This window comes from Anopheles gambiae, chromosome 2, assembly GCF_943734735.2.
Source record: "Anopheles gambiae chromosome 2, idAnoGambNW_F1_1, whole genome shotgun sequence".
Taxonomy (NCBI): domain Eukaryota; kingdom Metazoa; phylum Arthropoda; class Insecta; order Diptera; family Culicidae; genus Anopheles; species Anopheles gambiae.
In genome coordinates, this window is record NC_064601.1 from 111,263,357 (window position 1) to 111,290,699 (window position 27,343).

Genomic DNA, 27,343 nt, shown 5'->3' on the forward strand with positions numbered 1-27,343 from the left:
CAAACGTCAGCTGCATACGGCCCCGTGACCATGGCTATGAATATACCGGATAAAAATGGGAGCGCAAGATGATGATGATGATGGTGATGCTATCGCACAAAACCTTCACCAAACCTGCCCACAATGTGAGGTTGAGCGGTGGCCGTGGGATTGGGCTGGGTTTTTAAAAATGCCGAGCAAAAATTCAACCACCGTCATTGGAACCAGAATGCGCGAGGACCGTCGTTTGTTCGCCCATGTCCGGGTTCCGGACTTAAGCCTGGCCAGTCACAACCCAGAATGGTAGCAAAAAAAAAGACGAGATCCTGTGCTTCAAAAGAATTCTCCTGTGCGTCACCTGAAAATGACAATTCCTCCAGTAGCACCGCGGGATGAGGAATTTTCCTACTCTGCCCAAACCTCTTCCCCACTTCCTGATCCTGGCCCTACGTGGTGCGTTTATTGCGCGTCCTGTCTGGTCGCATTATCGTTAGCTACGGGCCGGCATTCCTTTTGGACATTCTTGCACTGCTTAAGGGTTTATGTGCTGTTTCTTCAACTGCTTGCGGTCGCCCAGCACGGCGCTCAAGGCAACGGGCATTCCTTTGTCTGATTTGCCATCATTATCGTCATTTGTTGTGTGTTTTTCTTCCGTGGGAAGCTTTCCTTTTTCTCCCACTCTGTCTCTCTATCTCACTCACTTTGTGCTGTCCAATGTCCGCACCAGGCATGGATAATATTTTTCCCCTTTCGCTCCTGTCCCTCCTTGCTGCCACCAGCTAGAGCGAAGGTAGCTGTGCGAGATTTTAGGGAAAAGCCAACGATTTACGAGCCGCACATAAATACAGGCGCTTGTAGGCAAGCTTCAGAATGGGATTGAAGAAGCGCGCACGCTGCCGTACCGGCCCGGCGGCACACGGTTGTAAATTGTTGAACGGCGAACGGGCGACCGAAAGTACTGGAGGCGTTGTAAAACTTTGCTAATGGTTATGTCAGCAAGTGTGCGTGATGCTAAGCTTGTCGAAGTTATGACTAGAACGGAGCTCCGGGAAAAGTACAAGAATTTGTGAGTGCATTTTGGGACATAATTTTCCGCTTTTGTGCGTTGTTTGTTGTTTCTGTAGCGTCAGCGTATAAAACATTTCACATCTATCAAGTGGAATACATCGCGCCATTGCCGAAAGCGGTGAAGAATGCTATTAGATGGCATTAGTGGCACTTTTAAAGTAATTTTCGGTTGCAGAGCTGGTTCGGAAAGAAGCTGAAATTTTGGGATAATTTTTTTGTACTAGCAAAGAGCCCCTCAAAGTATTGCTAAACTCCTAAAGGAATGCAATGCAATGATTTATTGAAAATGTACTATAAATGTAGCTAAATACTTGATTAATTACATGGCAAAAGAAGTATAATTTATGTGGAATGCTATTCAGCCTATACTACTATACTACCTCAAGCTGTGTTTTTTTTTTTCGTTACCGATTCAGCTGAAAATGAATCCATTATGTGCTTACAATACAAATGGAAGCCATTTATGCTTGCCAACTCCTCAAACTGGAGTTTAATAAGCTCCGACATGATCAAAATAGACCTTCTAAGCGCTCTTACGACGCCGATAATCCCTAGTTATAAAATGTATTCTTATTATCTCTCTTCTTGGGCGTACAAAAACTTGTACCACTTCAGGGAGCAACCAAAGAACAGGAACAGACGTCTTTGTTTGATCCGTGATTACACAAAAAAACAAGCGAACAGAATGAAGGCAAAAATGCGTTTATCAACTTTTCCAAACATCCCAACGCTGGTGTTGGCCTAACTTTAAGAAACTGCTCCTCCTCCCCCTCCCTGGAAGAGATTTTAATTAAAATCGACCCGATAATTTATCGCGCTACGTGGTGTTATCTTTCGCTTCGGCCAAAATCCCAAAACGCCTAGATGTAGGCAATGCGCCTCATCCAGAGCGCCTCATCCTTTTAAGCGTTTTCTGTCGTTTCAGTAACTTGGCAGGGAATGTAATAAACAATTTTGCACTTGAATATTACACCCCACACATAGGATGGGGCGTGTTTTTCAACGTTGCCATGTATCTTAAAGTGTCTGCAACATTCATGAACGATTGAACGATAGAAGAACGATTGCTGATCGGTAGAGCGTACCAAACACACCTTTCGTAAGTTGACGCTAGCCCTGTGCCCAGACAGGTATTGTTTAAGAATCATCCCTACCATCCTTCAATAAGTTTATACAATGCTCGTGCGCTTGTTAGGCAGAAATAAGGGTGTACTTGTACTGAAAGCTCTCGCCCCTCCACCCTGTACTCTGTTATTCCCCTTCCACGCTACTACGCTGAAGCCGCAATGACCGACCGCACAACTAAGAAATCGTAGAGAAAATTATGCTTCCATCCTTTGCGCTGCGGTTACGACCGCACTGATCAAAGGAAAAACGCTGCAAAATGGTTACCTATCTCGTGCCGCAGCCTGACCCGCTCGTTGTGCTTCGTTGCGCCCGGGGATGCTTTAAAGTTTTTAATTAAATTCCATCCGATCCGATAACTGATTGTACTTTTGTAGTTTTACACCGTGGTTTGCCAAGGTTTGTATCGTGTTCTTTTCTTTTTTCTCTTTTTTGTTCTATGGTATAAATTTTCCACTTCACCGTAGAAGTGAGCTGTGGTTTTTCCTGGTTTGACCTGCTTTGAAGAGTAAATCATGCTAAGGTTGTGTTTCTTTTTCCACTCTCTTTCAGATGTAAATTAAAAAACTTAGTCGGCACTATCTTAAGCCGGGAGGTGCACGTCAAAGGAGGTGAGTAATGGCACGACACACAATGCAGGATGATGATTGCGAGAAACTGGACTGAAGCGACTGAACGATTTATTTGTTAATTTTATTCAAATATCAATCACTCATGATGAATCTGTTTAAACATTTTCCATGCCATTCAGTTTAAAAAAAAGCTCGTTTGAAGCTTTTCCCAAGGACGCAAACTTTAACAAAGAGGAAAACAAGCAAACTTTCCATCCCACAGCAAATATCATTGACAGTGTTTTGCCTCCCACTTGAGTCCACTTTCTGACAGATTTTCCCAGTGGGCTTTCGCTCACAGTTGATGGGCGTTTTTTCTCCCACTTTTTTCCTTCTATCGTTACAATCCCACCATGCTGGGAGTTACTTCTGACAAAGTTTTACCTAATTAAGGGACGGCTTCATTAGCGCGGTTGAGTCGAAACCACCGTTGGCAAACACTTTTTTTCCCATTCGCCCTTAGTCGTTTTCGTTCGCTTTGTGGTGGCAACGCTCTCGAAAGGGAATATTTTTGCTTTTACTTTTGAGAGCGTTTGTGAGAACAGTTATCCGTTGTTTTTTTGCTTTTTATTTGTTGGTTAGCTTCCGTTGACTGCGACAAAAACCGGTGTCAATGAACACGTCCATTGCGTACAATTTGCCCAACTGGTGGAGCTGATGAAATATTAAGCAAAGTTTGTTAGCAAGTGCTCAAGTATCACCAGAAGCTGGAAGTTTTGATGGAACAGCAAAACGCACACGTTTGCCGCGTTCACGGAAGCGTTTACGTCCCATTCGGCATAATCGTAGCCGAACCCTCTTCAAACTGTCCGGATGGCTGAAAACAACTCCACCGAGCGCTGCCGGTAGCGTATGCTAATTGGGATGAAAATTTGTGTGACGAGTTGAGTCGTTGAGTGTGTAGCTTTCGAAAGTTTTGCTACAGCTGGATGGATAGAGTGAGTGACGTGCAAATAGAAATAGGGGGAAAAAATAAAAGCACTAAAGTTTGTTTGTAGCTTTTCAAAACTTTTAGTTCCATTTACATGCTAGCAATTTTGAAGTGGCATAAACAGAAGGAATTTGGAACTAAAATGTTCAAAATGTATAGTTTGGCGCATGATTTACTGTCACTTATTTTACTGGTGAAACATTAACCAACCCGTAACGAGCTGTGGGATACAAATTGCATACATTTAGGCGTTTTTACATGTTTAAATTCTAAGAATTCATCTATGTTATACAACTTGCATACTTTTAGGCGTTTTAAATAATTTTTAGCCTTATGTGTCCACTATGTTATACAAATTACATATATTCAGGCGTTTTTAGCTTTCGTCATTTATTTGTTATTTGGCTATGACGATGGCTTGTGCTGAATTGACGTTACAGAGCATCTTCAAAGCAAGTTCATTATTTACAACCTATCTGATTGCCATTGAAGAAATAAAGAAAGCAAACGACATCTTTAACAGATCGTTTATCCATTGTCAACTACCGCAAACTAAATACACAAAATAAATACGCATTACGCCAAGCACTTTCGCCAGCATTGCATTAGCGGTGCAACTCCATCGTACGCCACGTTGAAAGTTTTGCCATTCCGACCAACAAAGCACGAAAAGAAACGTAGGAAAGCAACAAAAAACCTGATGTAATCCGCAAACACCAGCACCAACAGCATCAGTCTCGAACCGCTTTAGCGGCAGCGCTTCCGTTCCAAAGTTGTTTTACCGCCCAGCCCGAATACCGATTGCGGCCAATCCTTTTCTATCAGTTGCTTATTTAATTATCGTAAGCAGTGTTCCGCACCGGGCAGGAAGGAAAGGACAAACTTTTGTGCTTCGGCCAATCCCCACAAAACACCCACATTCAGAGGGCTGTTACTGTTTCGGGTTCGGAAAAAAAGATTGCAAAAGAAACGATCCCACGGTGCTGAATAATTCACGAGCGAGTGCACGGGTAAGCGCGAAACGGGAAGCGATGAATGAACATTGCTATTCCAGCGACGGTTTGCAATTTTCAAAGAGTGAGAGAGAGAGAGATAGAGCGAGCGAGTGGTAAAAACAGTAGCACGAGCAGCGCGGAGCTTACGATACGCGTATTTTGAAGTGATAATAAGTACCAGTTTGCGTCTCGACCATTATTGCGTAAGCTGTCCATTCATTCGCTTCGTTCAAGGGTTCATTCATAGCAAACAACAACGGTGGAATTATGGGTTGAGATAAAATGGTGAGACGGTTTTAGATAATGCTAGTCCACATTGGGAAATAAAGCATCTACGGACAAAATGGATCCCTACTTTCTATGCTGTCGTCCTTCACGCAATGACTCTTAAAATAGAAAGCCGTCGCTCATGTGTGTGAAAATAATTGCACACCTCACAGTCATTTATACAGCATGACGTCTTTTCACTGTAAAAAAAGGATCGTTCCCACCCATACCTTTTCAAGCTTAACTGTTCTTTCGAACCATTCACAGCCCTTTCCGATTATTGTAATTGCTGTTCATTATGCGCACTCCTTTCATTTCAACCTGGTTTCCTGGAGCCGACCGTCGGTTTGGTTAAGTAGAGCGAAAGCGCAGGAAACCGTCCGCTAACTGTACCAACCGTGCGATCACCTTTCTGTTCAGCAAACATTTTCTATTCTCCTGAGATGAGCCTTGCTCTAGAATTTAAAAAAAAGCACGTGACAATGATGAGAAATAGCTGTGTAGAACCTTTTGCGACGTTTTTGCCCTCTGCTATTTCAATACACATACGTTGGTTATGCATTGCAGCTATGGGCGTCTCTCGTAGCACAAAAGGTACGCCTAGCGTAGGTGAGAAAATGGACAAGTGCCATTTCCACTCGGGTGGTCACTTTTTAATAGCGGTAGAGACGCTTTCGAAGATGAAAAGAAATGGCAAAAAGGCACAAAAGCTGCCCTGTGGGAGGGAAGAAATATTCACTTGCTCAAACACCATTTTATCCACATTGTTTTGTCGCCAAAAGCTTTGTCAATGTGCATTAAAATGTCAGGTTCGCCCACCTATTTCTAGTAAATTGTTTTAGTCCCACAGCGCCACAGTAATTACTTTACACGACTCTGATTTGTCGTGTGCCTTTTCGGCCCGTCAAGATGTGTAATGTAATGAAAAACGTCAGCCTAATCTTCGGAGGAGAAAGATTAGTTTGAAACGTTGAAGCAAAGCACCTTTTTGCTACATACTTACAAAGTGCTGCTGTTGCTTTCATTAAACGCCAGCGAAAAGAAAAAGAACTCGCAAAGCGGATCCGCTTAAGCAGAAGAAACTGTTTCACTTTCTGTCCCCATCCGGGCCTAAAATGTGGTTCATTTGGCAAGTGTCTTAACGTTTATTATTACCTTTTTTGTTGTTGTTGCTCGCTTCATTCTCTCCCGAGCAAAAGTTCAAACAAACCTAAAACAACAGGCCGTTTGTGGGTGACGTGGGTATGCCAGGCAAGGCAGGCAGGGGGCAATTCGTTTTCACGAGCAAACACAATTTAGTTCTTATCGGGAACGCGCACCGCTGCCGAAAAGCGCTGCCGTGTCTAACGAGCGTTCTGAGGTTTTATGTTGAGCTGTTTTGCTGCTTTGAGAGACATGAGTGGAGTGTGCCGGCGCTGAAAACACTAGAAAATGTACCCATTTTTTTTTTTGTTTGGCACCCACCACCCCATAAGCCATTGCCGTCGTCACACTACACACGGACGCATCGGGCCCCCAGGTTTGGGGTGGATTGATAGGCTTCCATTAGGGTTAATGGTGATAGTAACGGGCCCAGATGGATGCCGGATTATGTAACGAGCTGTCTAATGGTTTGAGGCTGGCCACCGGGACAAAGGTGAACACACGCACACCCGCACACAGACAGGCAGACAGGATTGTGTTACAGCGGAGAGGGTTGAGTTGCACGCGGCTGAACTTGAAACAAGTGAAGATAGTTGAATTCCTTGTTTTACGGTGTATTGATTTTTCTCGCCTCTCGACTTCCTGATGTTTTGGGGAAAATGGGTCGTATAAAGAGCAATAAGAAAGAAATGAAAGGTAAAGGCTTGTCTTTCGTTGCGCAGATGGTAGAAGGTAAAGTACCATTTGACCGGAAAACAGCGTACGGAGTGCGTTTAATTATCGTTACAGCAAATGAGCGTGTGTTTCGTACACGGGGTGGCTGGGCTTTGTTGGTCGTAGTTTTTTGTTTGTATCGCCCGTTCATTCAACCTTTCACCATCACGATATGTGCTTGAGATAGTTACAATGTGTGAAAAGATAATCATTAGTCCAACGGAAGTTAAGCCATTAGTATTGAGTGTTGTGATTCGTTCTGTTGGCTTTGACGATTTCCGACCTAATGACGATAGGCGAATTGTGGTTGGTGTTTGTATTCCTTGTAGTTCAATTAGGCGCAAGCTGTTTCAACTTGATGCTGCAATACGTTATTAACTCTTTATTTTATTACTTATTTGGTGCTTCAACCACATTGGGTTCATGGTCAGCCTACGCTCGAATATTTTCTATTTTACTGCTTGAGTTGTTTCTTTGCATGTGCATATGAACACTCTGGAACTTGGAGAGCTTTGTTTCTTTGCGCGAGAACCCTGTGCGATGATATCGCCGTAGTCATTATAGCTCCTTCTCAATTGTCACTCAACACATACGGTGCCAAAGGTTCTTCTAAGCATCTTCATCTCGAACTCTGCGTAGTAGATTTCATCACATTTGGAGTCAGAGTCTATGTCTCAGATGTATATGAGTGAACTGGTAATAAAAAGGTACGATTGAGCCTCAGCTTTCACCACCGCGACCAGTTCTTTAGGGTGAATGATGGCTCTTTATAGGCTATAGAATGATCAGTTGGCAGCCAGTATTCTTACTCTGACCGTTGACCCGACATGTTGTCTTCCAGTCTTTGCCTCGTTTATCAGAAATCCAAAGATTTCTCTCATTTGGTCCGTCGTTTGGTAGGCTTCAGCTACAAGGGAGGCTGTAGACCAATGATGCCTATATCTTCAGCATTAATTAGGATTAAAAAGCCATCCAGTACTGTTCCTAAATATTTGTATATGATCTTCCCAAGGATATAAATCGTCATTTCAGGTGGTTACAAATCTGTCGTATCTTTAGAAAAAATAATTCACAGAACTCAACCTATTTTCTCTACACCGTTGTTAAGATTATTCAACATTTTATCGTGGTTTGAGCCGGATGATCTGAAAGCTGAATCAACTCCAAAAGCAAAGTTTCTCTCTCCAAACTCCTTTCCCTTTTGGGATGTAAATATGTCTAAAGAGAAGAGTTGTAGATAACACGCTACTTTTCGGGACAGACCGATCAGTGGACTTAATGCACTGCAAACAAACCAAAACCTCAAGGTCATCAGCAATCCCCAGTTCAGCTACAAAGCTCCTTTCTCCGTCCAAAATTGACAAACAAAACGATAAAAATACTGCCGTCACGGTCCCGGCCGTGTGGGATTTGTTGTTTTCCACTTTAATCAAAATCCCTTCCCATCGTCTAGAGCAGCTAGCAATGATCCCTGTTTTGGCATCCCACAAACGCACCGAAGCAAAAGAATCTTTTCATCTGCTTCCTTCCCGAAGTGTTCATTTTTTGTTTAGTTTGTTGGTTTGTTTGTGCGCTTTTCCGACTTCCAGTGCCTGTATGCGTTTAGTTAATTTCAACTCGCATCAAATCGCCTGCCCCACATGAGCAACGGGGCTAGTGAAAAGTGGTGGGAAAATGGACTTTCCCGCTTAGCCTGCTTCCCTACACTCACAACATCCCCTCCCCCATGTGCTCCCCATGTGCAGTGAATTTCGATGGCCCGATTCGCCCGTAGCGAAACTTTAAGCTACGTGAAACTTTACCATCATCATTGCCATGCCTCACTTACACCACTGTGAGTGTATTGGGTGACTGTACATGGATGTATATTTGTTGCCGTCTCTGCTCCCGCACCGTTCACTGCCACATCTTTTTCGTATCCAGTCTCCGCCGAAACCAACACACCAACGACCACCCATACACACAAACGCCGACTTGGAAGTCGGAACGTGTAGCGATTTTTTATGATAACATTGCACCATAAATTATGCCTTTTTATGTGTTTATTATGGTTTACGTACTTTTAAAAGCATCGCATCGTGAAAGTGTCTGTATATGTATGTGCTTGTGCCCTGTGGAGCTTCTTACTGCTTCCGTCGGGCTGGGGGAGAAAAACGGAACAAAAGGGAAGGAAAAATTACACCACGGATAAAATAAACCCAACAGCCCCGCACGACAAAAGGCGAAGTTAAACACTAACTCCCAAACAGCAGTGAATCGAGCCAGTCCGTGCTCGATGCCGCTAGCGGAAGGCCGTACCTTTCCCCTCACCGGTCTCGGCTGCTGGGCACCGACAACACAAACAACAAACTGGCCGTATAATGGTGCGCACTAAAGTCAAGTTGACGAGTCAAGGCGAAGATGATACAAAATGGGCTTTTCCGCGCTCTCCCCGCGCGAGCTTGCTTATCGTTCGGTTGGTTGTCGGGAGCTTTCGATTTAGTGCCGGCACTGTTCTCGCCACCCGGGCGGAAGAAAAGTCCGATGCAGTAGCCGGTCCGATAAAAAATAGCGTTTAAAACGGCAGCAAAGCTTCCCTCGGCCGGGACGCGGTTCACTTTCGTTCGTCGGGATTGACTTTTATTGTGAAAGTTCTGAGCGAGCGCCAGCTAAGCGAGCTCGTCGTTGTCGTCGTATTGACTGCGAGTGGCCAAATGGGCACGGAACAAGAAGTTACCGGCACCGGGCATGACTTATTTCTCCCGCGTCATCTCGGCCCTAGCTGACTGGGCAAACAACGGACAAAAAGCTGAAGTGTATTTTGGGCAGCACATTTCGGGAAATCGTGGTACGAAATCCGAACGGTTGGAGTGATGCATAAAAGCACAAACCATCGTGACACAGCGCGTTGGACACCCTTGGCGTTAGGTCACGAAATTTCTGACTCAATGATGAGTGTGTGCGTGAGGAGAGGAGGCGTTTTGGTGGAGGCGGAAAGCTTTTAAAAATTTTACACTCGAATATCTTCCGCCGGCAAAAGATTATTGCTTTATCTCTTTTTAGTGTTAGTGCTTAGGGGGAGAAAGTGCGACTGGGAATGGCACAAGATTACGAGCTGCACTTTGGGAGTTTGCTATTACAACATAAAGCCTTACCGCTTTTTATGCCTGGCCTGGCCTGTCATCAAGCGGAATTATGCAAATGATAAGGAAGTTTACAAATTACACGCACTCTTCCAAAGTGACAAATTGAGGCGCGGGTAAACTCATTCCGCCCGGAAGCGGATAAGGATGTGTGCAGGATCTTCACATTTCAAGCATTTTGTGCAGGATTGTTCAGTGAAGTGTAAAAGGGACCACATGGCATGCGATTTTAATCGAATTTTATTAATTCCATCCCGTGCCGGAATGGGATTGATATTTTTTTAATCTCGTTACTCGCTCACGTAACCAATCAAATCGACACTCGACGGGCCCTTTGATCGTGCATCCCGTGTGATGATGGTGGCGATACTGCTGCTTCCCATATGATACCTCATTTATTTTCCAATCACTGCACCAATTTCGTGCCCCTTTTCCTGGTGCCCCCTCCCAACCCGTGGCGGGTTCTCTTGTCTATTGGATTTTCAAGCACGAGAGCAGCAGCACGCCTGTCTAGATTTATCATTTCACGGTTCTGGCAAAAGTCATCATCGTTTATTTGTTGCCGTAATAAAGTAGACGCACGACGGCCATCCGTAGCGCAGCCACCGCCTCCACACAGTGCGCCGTTTGAAGCGTGACACTTGTTTTTGCTATAAAAATTGCACATTTATAAGTACACACGTTGGAGTCGGGTTTTTTTTTTTTGCTCTGCCCGGGAGTGAAATGGAAAGCCAGAAAAAAAAAATAAAAGAAGCATATGGGACTCTTGCCCGAAAACGAATATGTGTTTGCTCCCGCTTCGGAAGATGGGAAATAAAATTGACAACACGGGGTTATAAAAACAGACGAAGAAACATCCACAGTGGGGTTGAGGTTGAAGTGTGTCACAAATAAAACACGTACTTACGCGCAACCGAGAGACGCAAACGTTGGGCTCCCGTTGACCTCTCGGTACGTTCTAACGCATCAAGCGGAGTATGGGTTCTGAGAGGTAGCTGTGGTCCGGTCGATGGTGACGATCGCGTCGTAACGTTTGATACCGTCAGCAAATAAAGCTTGCGATAAAACAAGTCGGGCGGAGCGTTACTGTCTAAGGAGTGGGGAGTTTCCGAACGTGTCAAACGATGGTGAATGGTGATGTAGAAACGGTTGGTGCAAAGGTTTTAAGATGTCTCGACCTGATTTCAACTGTACTCTAATGTACTTACGGCATTGTTGGCAAAAGCTTAGACTCAAATCGAATCAAAATAGATTAAAAAAAGAATGATCGAAACAGCACGCCATAAAGGACATAATAGGATTTTCTCTTCGCATACACTCTAGACAATGAATTTACTACACGTTTGAAGCAAATCCTATTTTGATGTTCAGGGTGAAAATTAATGAGTTTGAATTCAGTTAAAATGCGTTTATTTTAATACTGCGCTCTTGGTAAGTCCAGATTTAAGCTACATTCAGCAGGAGCTTTCAAGTCCTGGATTAAGCTGCATTACACTGAAGGCGAAAAGCGTGTTTCGACAAAGTTTAAAATAACAACAAAAATATGTTTTGTTATGAAAAAGATGAAGTTTTCTAGCACGAAGTAGAATGTTTAAACTTCATTTGTAGACAATTTATTGCATATATTGCTGCGCACAATCTCTGTGAAGTATTTTAAGCAAGAAAGTCTTACATGTTGCATAACTTCAGGCGTTAAATAGTAATAAACTGAGGTAGATATACCATAAAGCCACAAAAGATCATTAATTTGGAAGCTCGCCACCGATGAGATGGTTTGGCGTTCGCCCAAAGGTACACATTACAGGAACTTGTACATTGTAGACATTTTAGTTTAATTGTATCTTGCTTGCCATTCATTACACCATTCTTCAGCTCCAAAAAGCCCCCACACGCACACACACTCATAGGGGAAAAGAGACGACTGTTTGTATCACTGACCGAATGATGATTTGATTCCCAAATCCTTCCGCTACGAGTTTTCTGATTGACTGCGTGCTGCCCATTTGCCATTCTCATTTGCCTTTCCAGCTCACCGCGCAAGGGTAACCCCGGCCGGTGCACGTGACACCGGACCAAGATCATTGAAAAATCAACCAACACAGCAAGGGCAGGCACGATCTAGGTCTACGATGGTCATCGTACCGAAAACCGAATGTACACCTTGAATATGGAGAAAGCAAACAAAACCTTGCAAACTCCGGAAGATATCAACTCTGGCAACTTTTCCCTCGTCAACGTGAGCTCCACTTCTCCCGGGCGTTTGGTGCTTTATGTCCTCCACCCTCCTGAACACAGCCTTGTGATCCTGCCTTGATTGCTTCGGCCATGATTTTGGGCGTACCGGCGCGACCGTTCAAGGGAAAGCCTACAAACGTCGTTTGCCTGGGTCGTTGCCGGGTTGGCGGAGATATTCTTCTTCCTTCGCTGCCTTTCTCCTCCTTCCTTACTCCGCCTGACAGCGAACTTGAGGAATATCAAACGCGACGCAGCAATCGGACAGGGCACGTTTGTTGAAATAACGAATTTAGCAACGGACACGTTTCGCCTCCATGTGAAATGCTTGCTTTTGGGGTGGAGGGACCGGAACATCAAGGTTGATGTTTGGGGTTGCTGTGCCTGTGTGTTTATGGGATGGAAAATAAAAACATGCTACTAGAAAGCAGCCACGTTCATGGAGGCGGTTTTTTCCCCCGTGCGGCAGCAAGTTTTACGACGCTCTGCCGCGTTTGACCAACGCGTGATCTCGTTGCCTTGGTGCGAAAAGTTGATAGAATGTGATAGTCAGTGCGAAGATAAATGGGGTGTTAAAGCAAAGGTTTTACTTCAGCATAATGTGGCACGCAAAATCTTACTAAATTGGGAGATCAAACATGGCAAACACCGCACTGGGATGGATTGTTTCTAGCCCAGCAAGATGGAGAAAGTTGTCTTTAATTATTATTGTTTTTGTTACTCTTGCGAATGAAATTTCAGCAATTTGTTTAAAATTGAAAAAGGCTATCGTTTGGCATTCTCTTCCGCTTTCCTGAACGTTCTGAAAACTGCTCGAAAACTGCTCGAAAACTGCTCGAATTTTTCCTTTAGTAAAGACTAACAAACAGTAAATCTTAATAATTCTCTTTTGAGATTTTCAATAGTTTCATTTGAAGTAAAATCCAACAATAAAAAGGATATACTTAAAATGCCCTGAATCAAATGATTGCACCATGCTGTCTTCTCATGTACTACCACAACCATCCAACAGCACCTCCCAGCCCATCTAATCGGCAACAAATCATTACGATTTGACGCTGCAATGAGCCTGATTGCTGACAATATGCTCTTCAAACGATATTACACCCGGGGCGAAGCGTTCTTCCACTCCGCCATCTATCAGTATAACATACAGCTTAAAAAATAATCACTTCCACCGGAGCTCGACAAGCGGGCAGAACCCATTCCTACGACATCGCACCACGACGCAACATTTTGACAAGTTTGAAATGGTCCAATTTCTGGCGGGCCCGACCGGTGGCAAAGAATCACCGGGCGTAATATTTGTTTCTTCTTTTTTCGGGACCTTCCCTTTTCTCCATCACTTTTACCACATCGCCTAACGCGTGTGTTCGCTTTTCTTTCGTGAAACGGGCCTCACAAACAGCACAAACACCGGCGCTTTGGATGCTGCAATATGCTAATGGTTCTGTGGCTTGCGCACCGCGTGGGGAGTTATGCTGGGCGGGAAGGTTTTGATGCTCGTGTTTTTTTGCTGCTGCTAGTGCTGCTGCTTCTTCTTGAGCTGTTCGTTTGTCGCTCCCCGGTGGGGTACGCCTGTCAGTGCAAATGACAGCACATATTCCCCTAACGAGGCAGGGCAGGCAGACACACACACACACACACTGTCGTCGACGTTGACAGTGAAAAACCGTTTCGGCACCATTGCGCCAGTCGAGTCGACTCGATCGTTTGACCAAGCTTGTTTTTTTTGCTATCTCCACCCTCCACTGGAGTGTCACCGAAAGAAACATTCGCATGAAAAGTTGTTGGTGAGAATGAGCTTGAAGAAGCAAAAAAAGGAGGAAAAAACGCACAATTGCTCAACGACAACGGTAGCGCTTTTTGGTACAGGCGCTGGAGGTACAGGCTGAAAGCTACGCTTCCGGAAAATCTGTCTTTCACATTGGCCAAAGTTTGCTGGTAATTTCCAGTCGCTGTAACTGTATGCGTTGCGCTCCGAAGCACAGCACAGTAGAATTTAATTAATTTTCACACAACATTTCCTCCATTCGAGAGTGGTATGAGGCACGCGGCAAAGGCCCGCCTCGAAAGCTCGGCCGGACTGTCAGCGAGCCAATCATTGTCAATTGTAGCCAGGCGCAAGCAATGACTATTTTAAGTTGGGCCCTCACTCCCTTGTCACATTCGGTTGGACAGTGCGTTGGCAAAGCATTCTGAAATCCCATTTACCACTGTGACACGCTCAAACAAGCGGCGTGTGGGAAAATGGAAATGGTTTTCGATTAGCAAAGCTGAAGGGTCTATTTCAGGCCCGGCTTGTGTACGCTCTTTCTGCGCGACGGCTTACATGTTGCCGATGACTTGCACACACACACACAAACACAGAGACACACTTTCAACATCATCTTCATTCGAAAAGTCTACTTTTCCTACCACCACCGGAAAAGACACTCGCATTGTCTCTCATTAGCCGGTACAGCAAGAGGGGGCAGGCGCGCGAGCACCGTTTGCCAGCTTGGTGTGTGCGGTTTTTGGTCGTAAGCAGTCCAACGACAATGGCCCCACGTGCAACCCGCTACGCCTAGCCCGATCGAAACCCGTGGAAAATGTAGTGGAAAATTGGTGCGCGGTTCGGCACACGTTCAGGCGTGCTTCGTAAAACCGCAGCAAAATTAACTCCGCTTTTTGCTTGTCTTACGCAAGGTTAGATGAGTGTGTCTGTGTGTGTTGTTTTGCTTGTACTTATACAAGTGTGCTTCCGCCGGTGTATGTGAACGTCGATTTAGTTCGGGAAGTTTGTTTGTTGCAAAAACTCGAAGAGGCACTTCACACTCGACAAACCCACATACATACACGCCAGGTGAGGCACACTTTATGCACTAGAACAGTACAGTTACGCCCGGGACGGGGCGATGAAACGGAACCGTTATCGTTTCTAATTAGCTATAGCGATGAAAGTTTACAATCAGTATTTTCCGTTCAATTGAGAGTGTCTGGCGGCTGGCGCACAGAATGAAGAAGTTCGTAGAAGGTGAACCGTTGAGATGGGGAATAATTAGTGTAAGTTTCTTTACTTCACACGAAGGCTGAGTCTATCGAATGAAAGACTATGATGATAGACTAAAAACGGTAATGTGATTTGTGGTGAAACGATCTTGAATATGTAATATAAAACTAGCATTTAATTATTGTATTAAATAATTAACGGATGGAGACGCCTGGTCATTTGTAGAAAAATAGGATAGGATATATAAAATATAGTATAGTATAATACTTTGTTTCATCTTTTTGCATTCAGCTCTATTTAAAAATCTTAATTTAATTTTCACCAACCTCTAATTATTGTAAACGTAAAGAGGCTTATTTTTTTGTAAAACTAACTACATATCAAATATGGAGCCGCATGGTCGTTTCTGTGAAACTCAGCACAGCCTTTTTATTGAGTGCTAGCTATGTTCCCATTTCAAATGCAATTTATTCGTGAAACTTTTCACTTTCAAAAACCAGCTCATGAAATGGCACGCTTTGCAATCATATTATTGCTGAATATTTTCATCCGCAAACACATCTGCTTTCCCAACACAAGCTTTAAAACCATGCACTCTAAAACCACGAACACACACTTCCGCCCACCTAATACGCTTACGCAAAATATTCGATACCAGCGATTCGCAGAAGCAAAAGCAATAAGATTATTATTTCACGCTTACTTACCACCTGTGAGAGAGTATAGCGGCGATTATCTTCGATAAAATATGCGCCAATGATACTAGCGGGCGCAAACAAAACTTTTCCCGTGCCATGCGTTACCCGGCGCTCGCTTTCTTTACTTCTTTTCCACTTTTATCAGGTTGTGGTTGGATCGAGGTAAAGAAGGGTACAGTTTGGGGGAGGGGGGGGAGAACAAAACGGGAACACTTTTCATAAACAAGCATAAAATGTAGCCCTTGCAAGCGGCGAGTGTGAAGAGAAGCGTAGTAACCAGTAACCGGCATGGCATTAAAGTTTTCCCCAGAGCGAGAAGTGCTTTCTCCACCACACGCCGTGCATAATTTATTGTCACGAAATGTTTGATGACTAAATTTTTACGCCTCGTGTGTTTGAGTTTTGGACGAAGAAAAAGGATCAAATAAAAAGCATGGCGCCTGGAAGGCACTCACGGTAAGCTTCATTCACTCCTACGACACACCTGTGCCTTTGTTTGTTTTAGATTGAAGCTGTGTGTGTTTCTGTGAGAAAGTGTTTGTATGTTTTAATGCTGACCTAAAAATGGCAAACAAAAATGTTGATACCAAAAACGAAGCCGCAGAAGCAAAACGAAACCAGACGCCGGTTTTTACCGAAGGCGAAGGTACCGAAGGGTGACACTTTTTTTTTCGCACATCTAGAAGACAAAAGAAAGCCCCAAAAAAATGCTAGAAAGCCCGGTTTCAGGTGAGCAATCATGCTGCTCTTTCTTAGCCTTTCTCCCCGGAGGGCGTAAAAGCGCCTCGGAAACGATTTACTCGACACAGGGCCGCAGATATTGGGCACGGGCCCGGCTCCGTCGAGGGATAGTGAAATCGTTCTTCTAAATTGAATTTGAGATCAGGTGGCTGTCGAGCGTAGAAACGACCCCCAATCGAGCCCAACCCTCGCTCAAGGTGTGTGTGTGTGTGTTTGTACTCTCAAAACCCCCGAAGGAAAGGTTGCGAGAGTGTAATGAACAACGCAGAATAATGATGACCTTTTTAACCGTCCCACCATGCCACTTTTATCTATCTTTTTACCTTTTTCGGATCGTCCATTTATCTATGGGGTAGGTTTTTTTTCATTCTTTCTTTTCACTCGCCCTCTTTTTCCGCCCTTTCAACCACAATCCTGACAAGTGGGACAAGTGTGGGCTTGCCGGGAGCCACCGATTGTAAGTGGGTCCGTGGGGACATTACTTACCGTATGGAGTGGGAAAATGGTGCTGCTACTATTTGTCGACTGGGCGGATGAAAAAACAGCGTCCCAACAGCGACGACGGCCATCAAACGGCCATCACGGTGGCAAATGGAAAAGTGCTCAAGCTAATTATTGCAAATTGCTACAGAGTGGTGAACGATAAATCATGTCACATGCTTTTGAAAACGGTACAAAACTGTGCAATTGATATAATAACGCAACCATTAAGTCGTTCAGTAAGTCTTTAAAATGCTTTTTCGTTCGTGCTGTTCACGAACATGTCAAGCGGTGACGTCGTGATGGGAGATCTATGTATCTTACGTCCATTACACCGTACAAGCTGCCGCCGGATGACACTACTCACTTGTTGGACAGCAAGATGACGCATCTCTTGCCATGTAGCATAAGGTCCTTTCTCGAGATGTTACCGAGTTCGATAACGTTTGCACTACTCCAAGTAATTAACATCATCTGTGGTGGGTCTTTGTTACTACAAGGTTGACGATGTGGTATCGTTTCCTCGGTATCGGAAGGATTCACTTGACTTGGTTTATATTTACGCGTGATATATCGTGTAAAGATGAAAGTGTCATACAATATTGAACAACAAATGGATAAATGTTATTCACTGTTTTCATGTGCATTTACGTCGCCAAGTCACTTTAAAATCCGTCCAATTCTGTGTCAGTTTTAATATTTTCAAGACCACTTTTTTTCAAGTTTGTTAAACTTTAAAAAATAATACAATTTACATCTCAACTCAACTCAACTTAGGAAAATTATCTAATTATTAAACGCAACAAATATCATATAGTTGCATAAATAGTTCCTTACTTCCTTAAAATAAAGCATCTAGACGATGTTTCAAAACTCATTTTCAAAATAGTTACACTGGTTTTAACTAACACTCAAATATAAAGGAATATGCTTCAAAATCACCCAAAAACACTTGCACCAATTCTTGTCTTTACGCCCGCTTGCTGTCGGGTTTTGCTCTACATCGTAGTAAATAACCAACGCACGATTTGTTACAACTTACCAACACCCCAACCGAGCGGAGAAACCAGACACGCCATTCCACCGCCGGGCAATAAACCACACGGCAACCACTCTTCCCTTTGAGCGTGCGTGCGCTGCGTGATGCTTCCCGATACAAGGCCACTCAATCTTAGAACTAATTACAACCATCCCCACAGCCGAACCGCTGTCAAACCGTACCGCACATTCCACTCCCATTGGAAACGCTTGGTTACAAACTTACGGTCGAAGCTACCCTGATTGAAAACGGAGGAGGAAAAAGGGGAGGAAAAACTGGCAGCCAAAGCACATGTAGCTGCGGGCACGTTTTTGTAAGGCAATTAAAATTACGGGCAAACGGGCGGAAATTCGTTTCCAATTTGCGTCGGGGTTTTTCTATTACTACTGCTCGTTACACCTCCTCTGGTGTGTTCGTTGCGTCCGTTATGCTATTACTGGTGCAGCTAAAACTATCGCTTAGCCATTGAATCGCAAAGCGTTACGCAAAGCCGTACCAGCGCGGGCTCTGCTCTCGGCTCAACTCCAGCGCCGGAGTACCGTGATGGAAAGCGGAACTAATTAAATGGAAATATTCATAAAATTAATTGCCTCACACACACACAGTGTGAGAGCGGGAGCAAGAAAGCTAACAGCCTTGCAAGCTGCAAAAGAAGCAACGAACGGACAGCGTCGCTTTAGTCTGGCCGTCGCGCTATTCGCGCCTGGAAGAATGCAATTCTACAGTGCAATTTATTGCATCGCTTTGGATCCTTTTGCCGTAGGCGGGTCTTTACGCGCGAAGCCAAGGGCAGCCAAACGCTGGTAGCTGGGGGCACTAACCACCTCCCACCGTCCCGTAGATCCGGTGTTTAATTTGTTATACTGTATTTAAAGTACATTATCCCGCGCACTAAACGGGCATGGAAAGGAAACTTCCAGCAGAAGAATGGAATTATTTAGCGCAGCTAGCAGGCGTACGATCGCTGCCAAGGTCGGAGTCACTTTGAACGTTGCACACGTGGCTATGTACATGTGTGTGTTGGCTCAGGATTTTATTCACCGGATTTAACACGCAAGCCACCGCACCGCAACAGACAACACAGTGCGATTGGATAACGGGACGGATTTCCTTGGCGTAATGAATTCAGCAGCATTCCAGGCCCCGAATGGCATTAAAATGCCGCCGAACGAAAGAGAGACAGAGAGCGATAGAACAATGAGCGGAAAGTTTTGCCGCAACCAAACGAATGGCTGCTGCTTGAGCCATTTCTTTAGCCGTTTTGTTGTCTATCCCTGTACCCGTCCGTCCTTAGCGTGCACGAAAAGAATGTTCGATAAAAAGAATTGGACGGCAAAAAAAACCCTGCGCGCCGGAGAACGGGATGCGTTTTCCTGCCAACCACAATCCGATCTTTGCGGTTTCTTTTTTCCCATTCACGTTAGTTTTAGTCGTGCAACAAAAGACGTCCTCCGACTTCTTGCTCACGCTCCATTCTGCAGTCGCATTCGAGCAAGCAAAATGTTACAGAAGAAAATAAAGTATTTTCTGCTCGTGGAGCGCACGCTTGCTTCGGTTCGTTTTTGTTTTCGTTTTTACACACACACATATATACAATGGGTCGGGGTTTTTGTGTTATTCGGTTTCCTTGGCCAACAATAAAATAACCATCGAATGACAGACGATCTGAATTAGTTATTCTCTGCTGAATGAGGGACGGGTTTACCGTTCCGTTCGCTTCCGGGAAGGGTGGTTTAAGCTGCACGACACCGGCTTTGTAACAAAGTGCCTTCTGCACAAGGCATTTCGCTGGCTAGCGGGGGGATGGGTAAATGCGTACAATTTTTACTACAATTGGTCTATTTTAAATGGCCGCTACATTAGCGAAACAATTCATGGAGGGCTTCTTAGCAAGTGGTGTGTTTATTTTATGAAATTATTCTGTGATATTATTGTATTTCTTTACTTTAATTGAAGTGCAAAATTGAAGTCCAGACTACAGTTATTTAAAAAAAAAGCATTTTTCAAATTGACAGTGCAGGAAAATACAATGTTCGATTGAATAAATTGTCCACAGTTACTCTTCCTAATTAACATAATACTCAACGTAATACTCATCAACTCAATATAATCAGTAATAGTGTAATGAAATGCAACAAATAGCATACATTTAGGCGTAGATATATGATACAATTTTATCCTTTGAAATTCGACAAATTTCTACGCATTTAATTTTGTCGTTCAAATTGCATACATTTAGGCGTTTTAATCTACAAATTATGCGCAAACGAGCTTCAGATGGGATGTGAAGTTATCATAGCTCCTAAAACCGGTTTTGTAACACATTTAATAAGCTTAACGCTGCAAACCGTGTCTCAATTCGTACGATACAGCTTTCGAATACCTTTTTCGCATGGTCTACCAACCATATCACAATGACAGCATTGACCCTCATCTCGCAACAGAATACAGCCTTTGTCTGAAGATTGGCTACAACAACAACAACAAAAGCTCCTTTTTATTATATTTCATTCCACCGAAATCCTGCGGTTGTCTTTCAACCTTCACACACAGGCCCCAAAAATAGTGATATAAATTTCCATTTCGTTTCTTATAAACGCACACGCATCGCACAACCCTAGCGCAGGGTTGAAAAAACCCTTCCACAAACATTGCCCCCCTATACGCAGTGTCACCGTACAGCCATAAAATATAATACATTGTATCATATAATTTCGTTAGTAACGCGGTGGAGGCATGGTAGCGAGCCAAAGCATTAGGTTGTCATCGTTACAATGCAAGTGTGGTGGCGTTTGTTCTGCATCGGGACCATTGTTCTTCTTGGAAAGGAAGACCTTCGATGATAGCGTTTTTTATTACTTATTCTTTTCTTTCCTTAACTCCTTGGTCTACGCACATCGATTGATGTTGATGTTGTGCCACACAGTCCCTTTTGGTCGATCTTTTGGCGTTTGGTTCGGTTCAATGGTGCCGTTGTTTGCGCTATTACCAGCCTGTTCCGGTTCGATGACGATCAATCCGTGCGCGGATAGGTTGCCAAGAAATCAAACCGTTACGGTTTGTCGTCTGCCTGTCGAAAGCGCGCTGGTTACACCGGCGGAGATGCTCTGCTCTCCCACGGGGGGCTTTATGGCGCGACAAGCTAGGCTTCCTGCTGCACATCACAGGGGACGAGATGATACTTTTTTTTATTATCAACAAAGCATTTCCCCTTACACAGCTTTGAGCTACCCGTGAGGTTTCACTTTTGTATTGCTCGCTGCTGTCGGGGTTTTTCATCCAGCAATTGTGGTCTGACTTGTGACGGGCGATCCGTTACCTAGACGACAGTCGCCTGTCGATTGCCGAGGAAGTCAGTACCACCATTAACGATGAAAGAATAGTACCAAATCACGGAAAGAGATACTGATGATGAATATTTCACATCACAGCGGCATAGTTTCTCATTCGGCAAGACTATGGCAAAGAGCCATGGCACACCAAAACTACATCCTGGGCAGGAGAGATACCAGCATTTGGATACCAGAAACGAAAGTGGGGAACGATAGCACCACCACCACCAGCACGCCAGATAATTGAAGCGACGAAAAGAATAGGCTCCGGGAGGACATTGCAAACGTGCAAACGAGAAAACCGGAGATACACAAGAAAAAAGCTACCGTCTCCGCCAGTTCGTTTCACCGAACGACTGAATGGGAGTTTCTTATCCACGGTAGCTCCAAGTCGTGCATTGTTTCGTGCTGAAAGCGGACGCAGCCAAGCACAAATTCTCATCACTGCCGGAAGTTGTTTAATCATCGCCCCATTCATCCTCTCAATAATGATCTCATTAGGCGCGAAAGAGTTGAGCGATCGTGTCGTTGAGGGAGCTGAGGGAGCGGGAGTTTCGTGGGGGATGTATTTTGAATATCCCCTTTTTGTCGCCTCAAGTAATCAGTAGAGTTGTCAGAATTGTAAGAAATCATTTGAGAGTTGCCAGCGGACGGAGATGAGATAAAATCACGCCATTTGCATACATTTAGGCGTGCGTCATTTCTTTCAGCAACATTCGAAAAATGAGACTGTTTAAAAAAAATGCAAATTTAATTAATGTGCTCCCTCAAGACACTGCAATTAAATCAACATTGTCCATTTCGTTGAGCACAACATGCCATCAAGTGAATCCTCCGCTCCAAACGGAACAGGGCATTTCCCTGGTAACGACAGTTAAATCCTGCTTCACACACACGTGGACACATTTACCACGTGCTAATGCACATTTACTGCTTGCTTCGATGCATCTGCTAATTGCAAACTTCTGTTACCTAGGAAGAAAAAGCTCATCCGTACGATTTTCAAGTCAACGCATCTTTTTTCTCTGCATAATACAAAGTCCATCAAAGCAAGCCCACCGTACACGATTGGGGGACTGTTACCCTCTTTTCCTGTGGTTGCGCATGGTCTATCCTCCCTCAAGCAGCAAAAGCGATGCAATACAAGGGACCATGAAATGGTTACAAGCTTTTACAATTCTGCTGCTGCTGCTGTTGGTGATGTGTCGACAAGCTTAAGCATGCATCTTTCTGAAGAGCAAAAAAACAAAAAAGGGTTCCCTTTTGCCTTAGGTGCCCTACAAGCTCACTCCCATGTTGTCCGTGTTTGGTCAGTATTTGCGTTCTTTTGTGTTTTATTTATCTGCACACTTTTTCCTGCATTTCACAGTGCCGGATGGGCGCGGACTGTTGTGTGCCTGGACACCCGGGTGCGCTGGTCTCCCGTGGCTAATGTTTTGTCCATTTTCTGGTGTACCGTACGGTTCTGCACACGACACGGTGGGAGGTGGGCGCATAACGAGGAAACAAAGTGGAAAAGAAATATCAAATCTCACCGGCGCTTTCCAGGAAAGGACAGACACACGATCCGTAACCGTACGTCGTCTGCTGCCGCTGCTGCTGTACATTGTTAATTTGCCTGCAAAATTGTAGCATCCGTGCTTTTATCTGTTTCTCTTTTTTTCTTTTTTTATATGTTATTTGCTCTCGTGATACGTTTACATTGCTGCAGAGAAGCGATAAATGATAGCACTGTGCACGATAGTGATGACAGTTGTAAACATTACAAAGCGCTTGTGATTCTGTTTGATTGTGAAGCATGATGAATTTCTTCACTGAAATTATCTGTTACCCTGACAGGTACATAGATTTGAATGTTTTTAATGAATTCCATAAATAAAAGCATATTAATGACATGCTGATTGCATAGCTTCCATCCAAAATCGGTTACTACGTAATTTATTCGCCTAAAGGTATGCAATGCGCGTTACATCACGTTAGCTTCTTTCTGATCTACCTTCAATATAATGCTGTTCATAGGTGATATGGACGAAAATGGTTCCAATTTCTCAAGACAATTATTAATATAAACCGTGCACAGCTTTAATTGAAATATTACCGCACATAGCTTAACCCGCAACTACTCCACTCAATGATATCTACCAAGAGAAGACACACAGTCCACAAAAAATCGTCATAAATTTATCCTTGTCCTTTTTCAATTATGCCACTAGAGCAACCCCCGGTTCGGTTCATTAATCCCGCCAGAAACCAACCACATCTTCAGCAGCCCGGTGCCAGTTTGGCTTGGTGAAAAATCGCAAATCATTTGTATCCCTCCGTGTGACACCGTGTTTCAAAGCTGTCGAATCTGCCAATTCATTTCCCGCTCAGTCTCTTTCACGACCATCATTCTCAATTGCCTCGGAAACTGATCCCGTGCAAGCCTAGCCCTTCCTGGAACGGTACCCTGCTGTCCCAAGTGCCCGTAGCGAAACCATGTGCCTTTATGTATTTTAATTCCTCCTTCCCAGCCCAGAAGGAGCAATAGCTCATTGGGGCACGCGTTATGCGGCTCACTGCCGGATGATTAATTAAGCCGCTTTGTGATTACGCCTAAGTAATTTCGCCCGAATTACCTAACGAACTGTTTCGCTTTCGTGCGGGTGTGCTCGATGCGGGAAAGGAAGGAAGGAAAAGCGCGATGCTTTCGACAAAAAAAACAACGCACACACACAAACTAGTTAGACCTAACGGTGTGTGGAGATTGTTTTTGGAGCATCCGGTCACACCCAGTCGCTCACTGTCCACGTTCATTTGCGGTGCCATCTTTTTTTACCGGCGCCAAAGCCACTGCCACTGGAGACCCGAGCCGAGGACGCAGTGACAGCGAGCATTCTAACGGATCATTTGAGAAATGTTACTGTCATCTCCGTTTTATTTCGGTGTCTGCTTGCTCGCCTGCCTGCGTGAGGAGAGGTCGGAGACATTTAGTTTCGTTTTCTCAAACCTCACTGGGCTGTGTTATACCGTCTTTCCCTTGGGATTGTGAATGTGGGGCAGCTTTGTTTTCTGCAGGAACTGTGGCGGTGCGCTTGGTTATTGTTTTTGGCAAACAAAAAGGAATAGAAAAATCCTTCTAGCATAACGCAGCAGACAGACGAATGCTTCACTCTCACACTGCACCCCTTCCCTTTCGTCGGGTTTGATTGTACAGGATTAAGGAGTTTTTTGTGTGTGTTAGATCAGTGTGTTAGAGCCTTAACGAACGCAAAAAAAGGTCGAAATGTTTTTTTGCCCAAAGATTGGTAGAATGTACTTCATCGCTGGTGTGAACGTTTCTCGGATATTTGTTTCTTTCTTTGTTTTTGTCGACTGCACACACACAAAACACTTTGCTGTTTATTTTTTGTCCTGACCTTTCGTTCGCTCAAAGCCAGCGATTAACGTGTCTCGGACAGGGTGGTTGAAAAAAGTAAAGCCTAGAATCAAAGGATCACGGCCTCACGGGCGGCCACGCAATCCAAAACAGAACCTTCCAATGCAGCAAAGAGATAAATCACGTGCGGCGCATCCTTAAAGGGCTGTGTTAGGGGTCTTCATCGATTAATGCTGGGCTGTTTGCTCTTGTAGGGAGCTTTGGGGGAATTTTAAAGGGAAGTAGATGTGTTGAAAGTCACAATGGTGGAATTTTCCCTTTTTTAATCATGTTATAGCAACACCAATTGTTTGATAAACAATAAAAGAACATTTTTAAGCCTTATCAATGATCTATAGAAAAAAAGCCTAAAAGTATGCAATACACAACACAAAATGTGCCTAGTTGTGCAGCGCAAACATCAAAATTACAATTTTATGTCCTTTGAATGGCAAAAACAACCAAATTAAAGTGGATACTCGATTTAAATTTCAAAAGCAGCAAATTATGCATGTAAAATAGCTCATTCGAGCCCAAAAACCATTAAAGCTTTTCATCCCCGTCGTATCTTAAAGCGAACATGCTCCCTCAAATACTTAAAGAGCCCTGAAAATCCTCTTGTTCTTTCTTTTCGACGGTAACTTCTCGACAATTTAATACCCGAGCAAAGTCTTCCATCTATACTCCTACATGCTGCTTGCTAACACGCCCTCATCAAGGATGATGTACAACTTTTCGCCTACCATACGAACCATTCGCCTACAAAGCACAAGCATTGGTGCCGCACACCAAGTGAATTTGATGAAAGCAACCGAAAAAAAGAACAACATAAACTCCCCCACTCAACCAAAAAAACACCCAGAACCAAACTTGCTGAAAGTGTCATTTGTGTTGGTTGTGTTTGATGAACGTTTAAAGTTGAAACAGCCAGTTTTGTAAGGGGGCCATCTACCGCCCGCAAAACAGAGAGCATACGCCACCAAACTAAACTGCTTTGCCGTCCGCTCCACTAATGTGTACGTCAATTAGGTCCCCGTCAACCCAGGAAATGCGCACAATGCTTTACATTCCGCACACCATTGTGCTGCATAAAGCGTTTACATTCTCATCTGCTGTCATCCACCGTCCCTGCACAAGTAGTGCCAGAAGCAAAAGAAAAAGGTGACAGTAAAAATCGATTTCCCGGAACAATTTGATAAACAAGATTCGACAACAGATTTTCATTCCCGCCAGCAATTTTCTGCTGATTATCTGGTCGGTTCCTGTTTTTTTGAGGCACTTTGTAGGTGGTGAGAGAGCGGAGATTGAAAGCAAAAGAGTAAAAAAAAGCGCTGCGGGAGCTTTTGTCAGCCAGCATCTTAAGGAAAAAGGGCGAAATGATGTTCTCGCCAAGATAACACCGAGCGTGCAATGGAGAGATGAAATGAGGTCGGAGTGTCTTTTTTTTTTGGGGGTAAAATGCCCCCAGCAAAATGTCGTGCAGTACTACAGGCAGCTCATTTTGAATGAAAACGGCAGAGCCAGCGATTCTAGTTCTATGTAATTCTGTGCCCATCCGCAAATCCTTTTGCTAACGAACGGGTGGCAGCAACAAAACAGGAAAACAAAAGCTCTGGAAGTCCGGTTGAGCGGAGCAAAAATACGCCAAATCCGGCCAGCAACGCGACAAACATTGAAATGAGTTTCATTGTTTCATTATTTGCATTTCCAGACCTTCCGAATGAGGCAAAAACGGGTTGTGAAAGAGAAAAAAGCCCCAAAAAACCCTACAAACGACCTGAAATGACAAACCACTGCACTGATGCGTGTGGAAAAGTGATCGTAATCGTAAAGATCACTCTCAGCAGTGACCAAAAAAAAAAGGAGAATGAAATCAACAAACTCCCGCAGCAAACGGACCAAAATACAGGTGCGGTTGCGGTCCCCGATTTCGGCCTTTAAGGTCAAACGGAGCTGGAGTGTAAAAGGAAAAAAAACCCTACGACAATGCAAAATGAAAACGGACGTCAGGACCGTTGCGTTTCTCCGGTTCCGTTAACCCTCGAGAAGCTCCATTTTTTGTCTTATAAAGCTTATACCTTTTTCCCGTGCCTCAGTGAAGCTTCGGGGTCGGTTAATAGAGCCTGATGCTAGAACGGATGCTGTGGTACGCACCGGTGGGTGTCCTTTTGTCCCCGGTGAAGTCCGAAACAGTCCAAAGTGTCACCGTGTGGATCATGTAACGCTTAATACCTTCGACCAAAAGTGGGGAAAAACAAAGGAATAAAAAGGCCCGAAAACCCCCAACCGAAAAAAAGCACGAAAGCACAAGAAAGGGATAACACCGAGGATGATTAATGGCTCTGGGGGAGGCCTATGCACACACCGCACCGCACCGCGGTAAATCTCTTCCTTTAGCGCCTGTCGTTAGTTCTCAAGTGCCGTTTATTTCACTGACTCTCCTTTCACTTTCCCGCCACTTCGGTAGCAAGTTGTGG

At 44.3% G+C, this 27,343-nt stretch overlaps 1 protein-coding gene across 12 annotated transcripts in view; it reads left to right on the plus strand.

Annotated features, from left to right (window-relative positions):
* The window catches only part of LOC1270011 (cell adhesion molecule Dscam2), a 108,154-nt gene that overhangs the window by 53,099 nt on the left and 27,712 nt on the right, over positions 1–27,343 (plus strand). For all 12 annotated transcript variants that reach the window (XM_061644129.1, XM_061644137.1, XM_061644128.1 and 9 more), the window contains exon 5: positions 2,725–2,783. In XM_061644129.1, the coding sequence (XP_061500113.1) occupies positions 2,725–2,783 (59 nt within the window). The remainder of the gene's footprint in view (positions 1–2,724; positions 2,784–27,343) is intronic.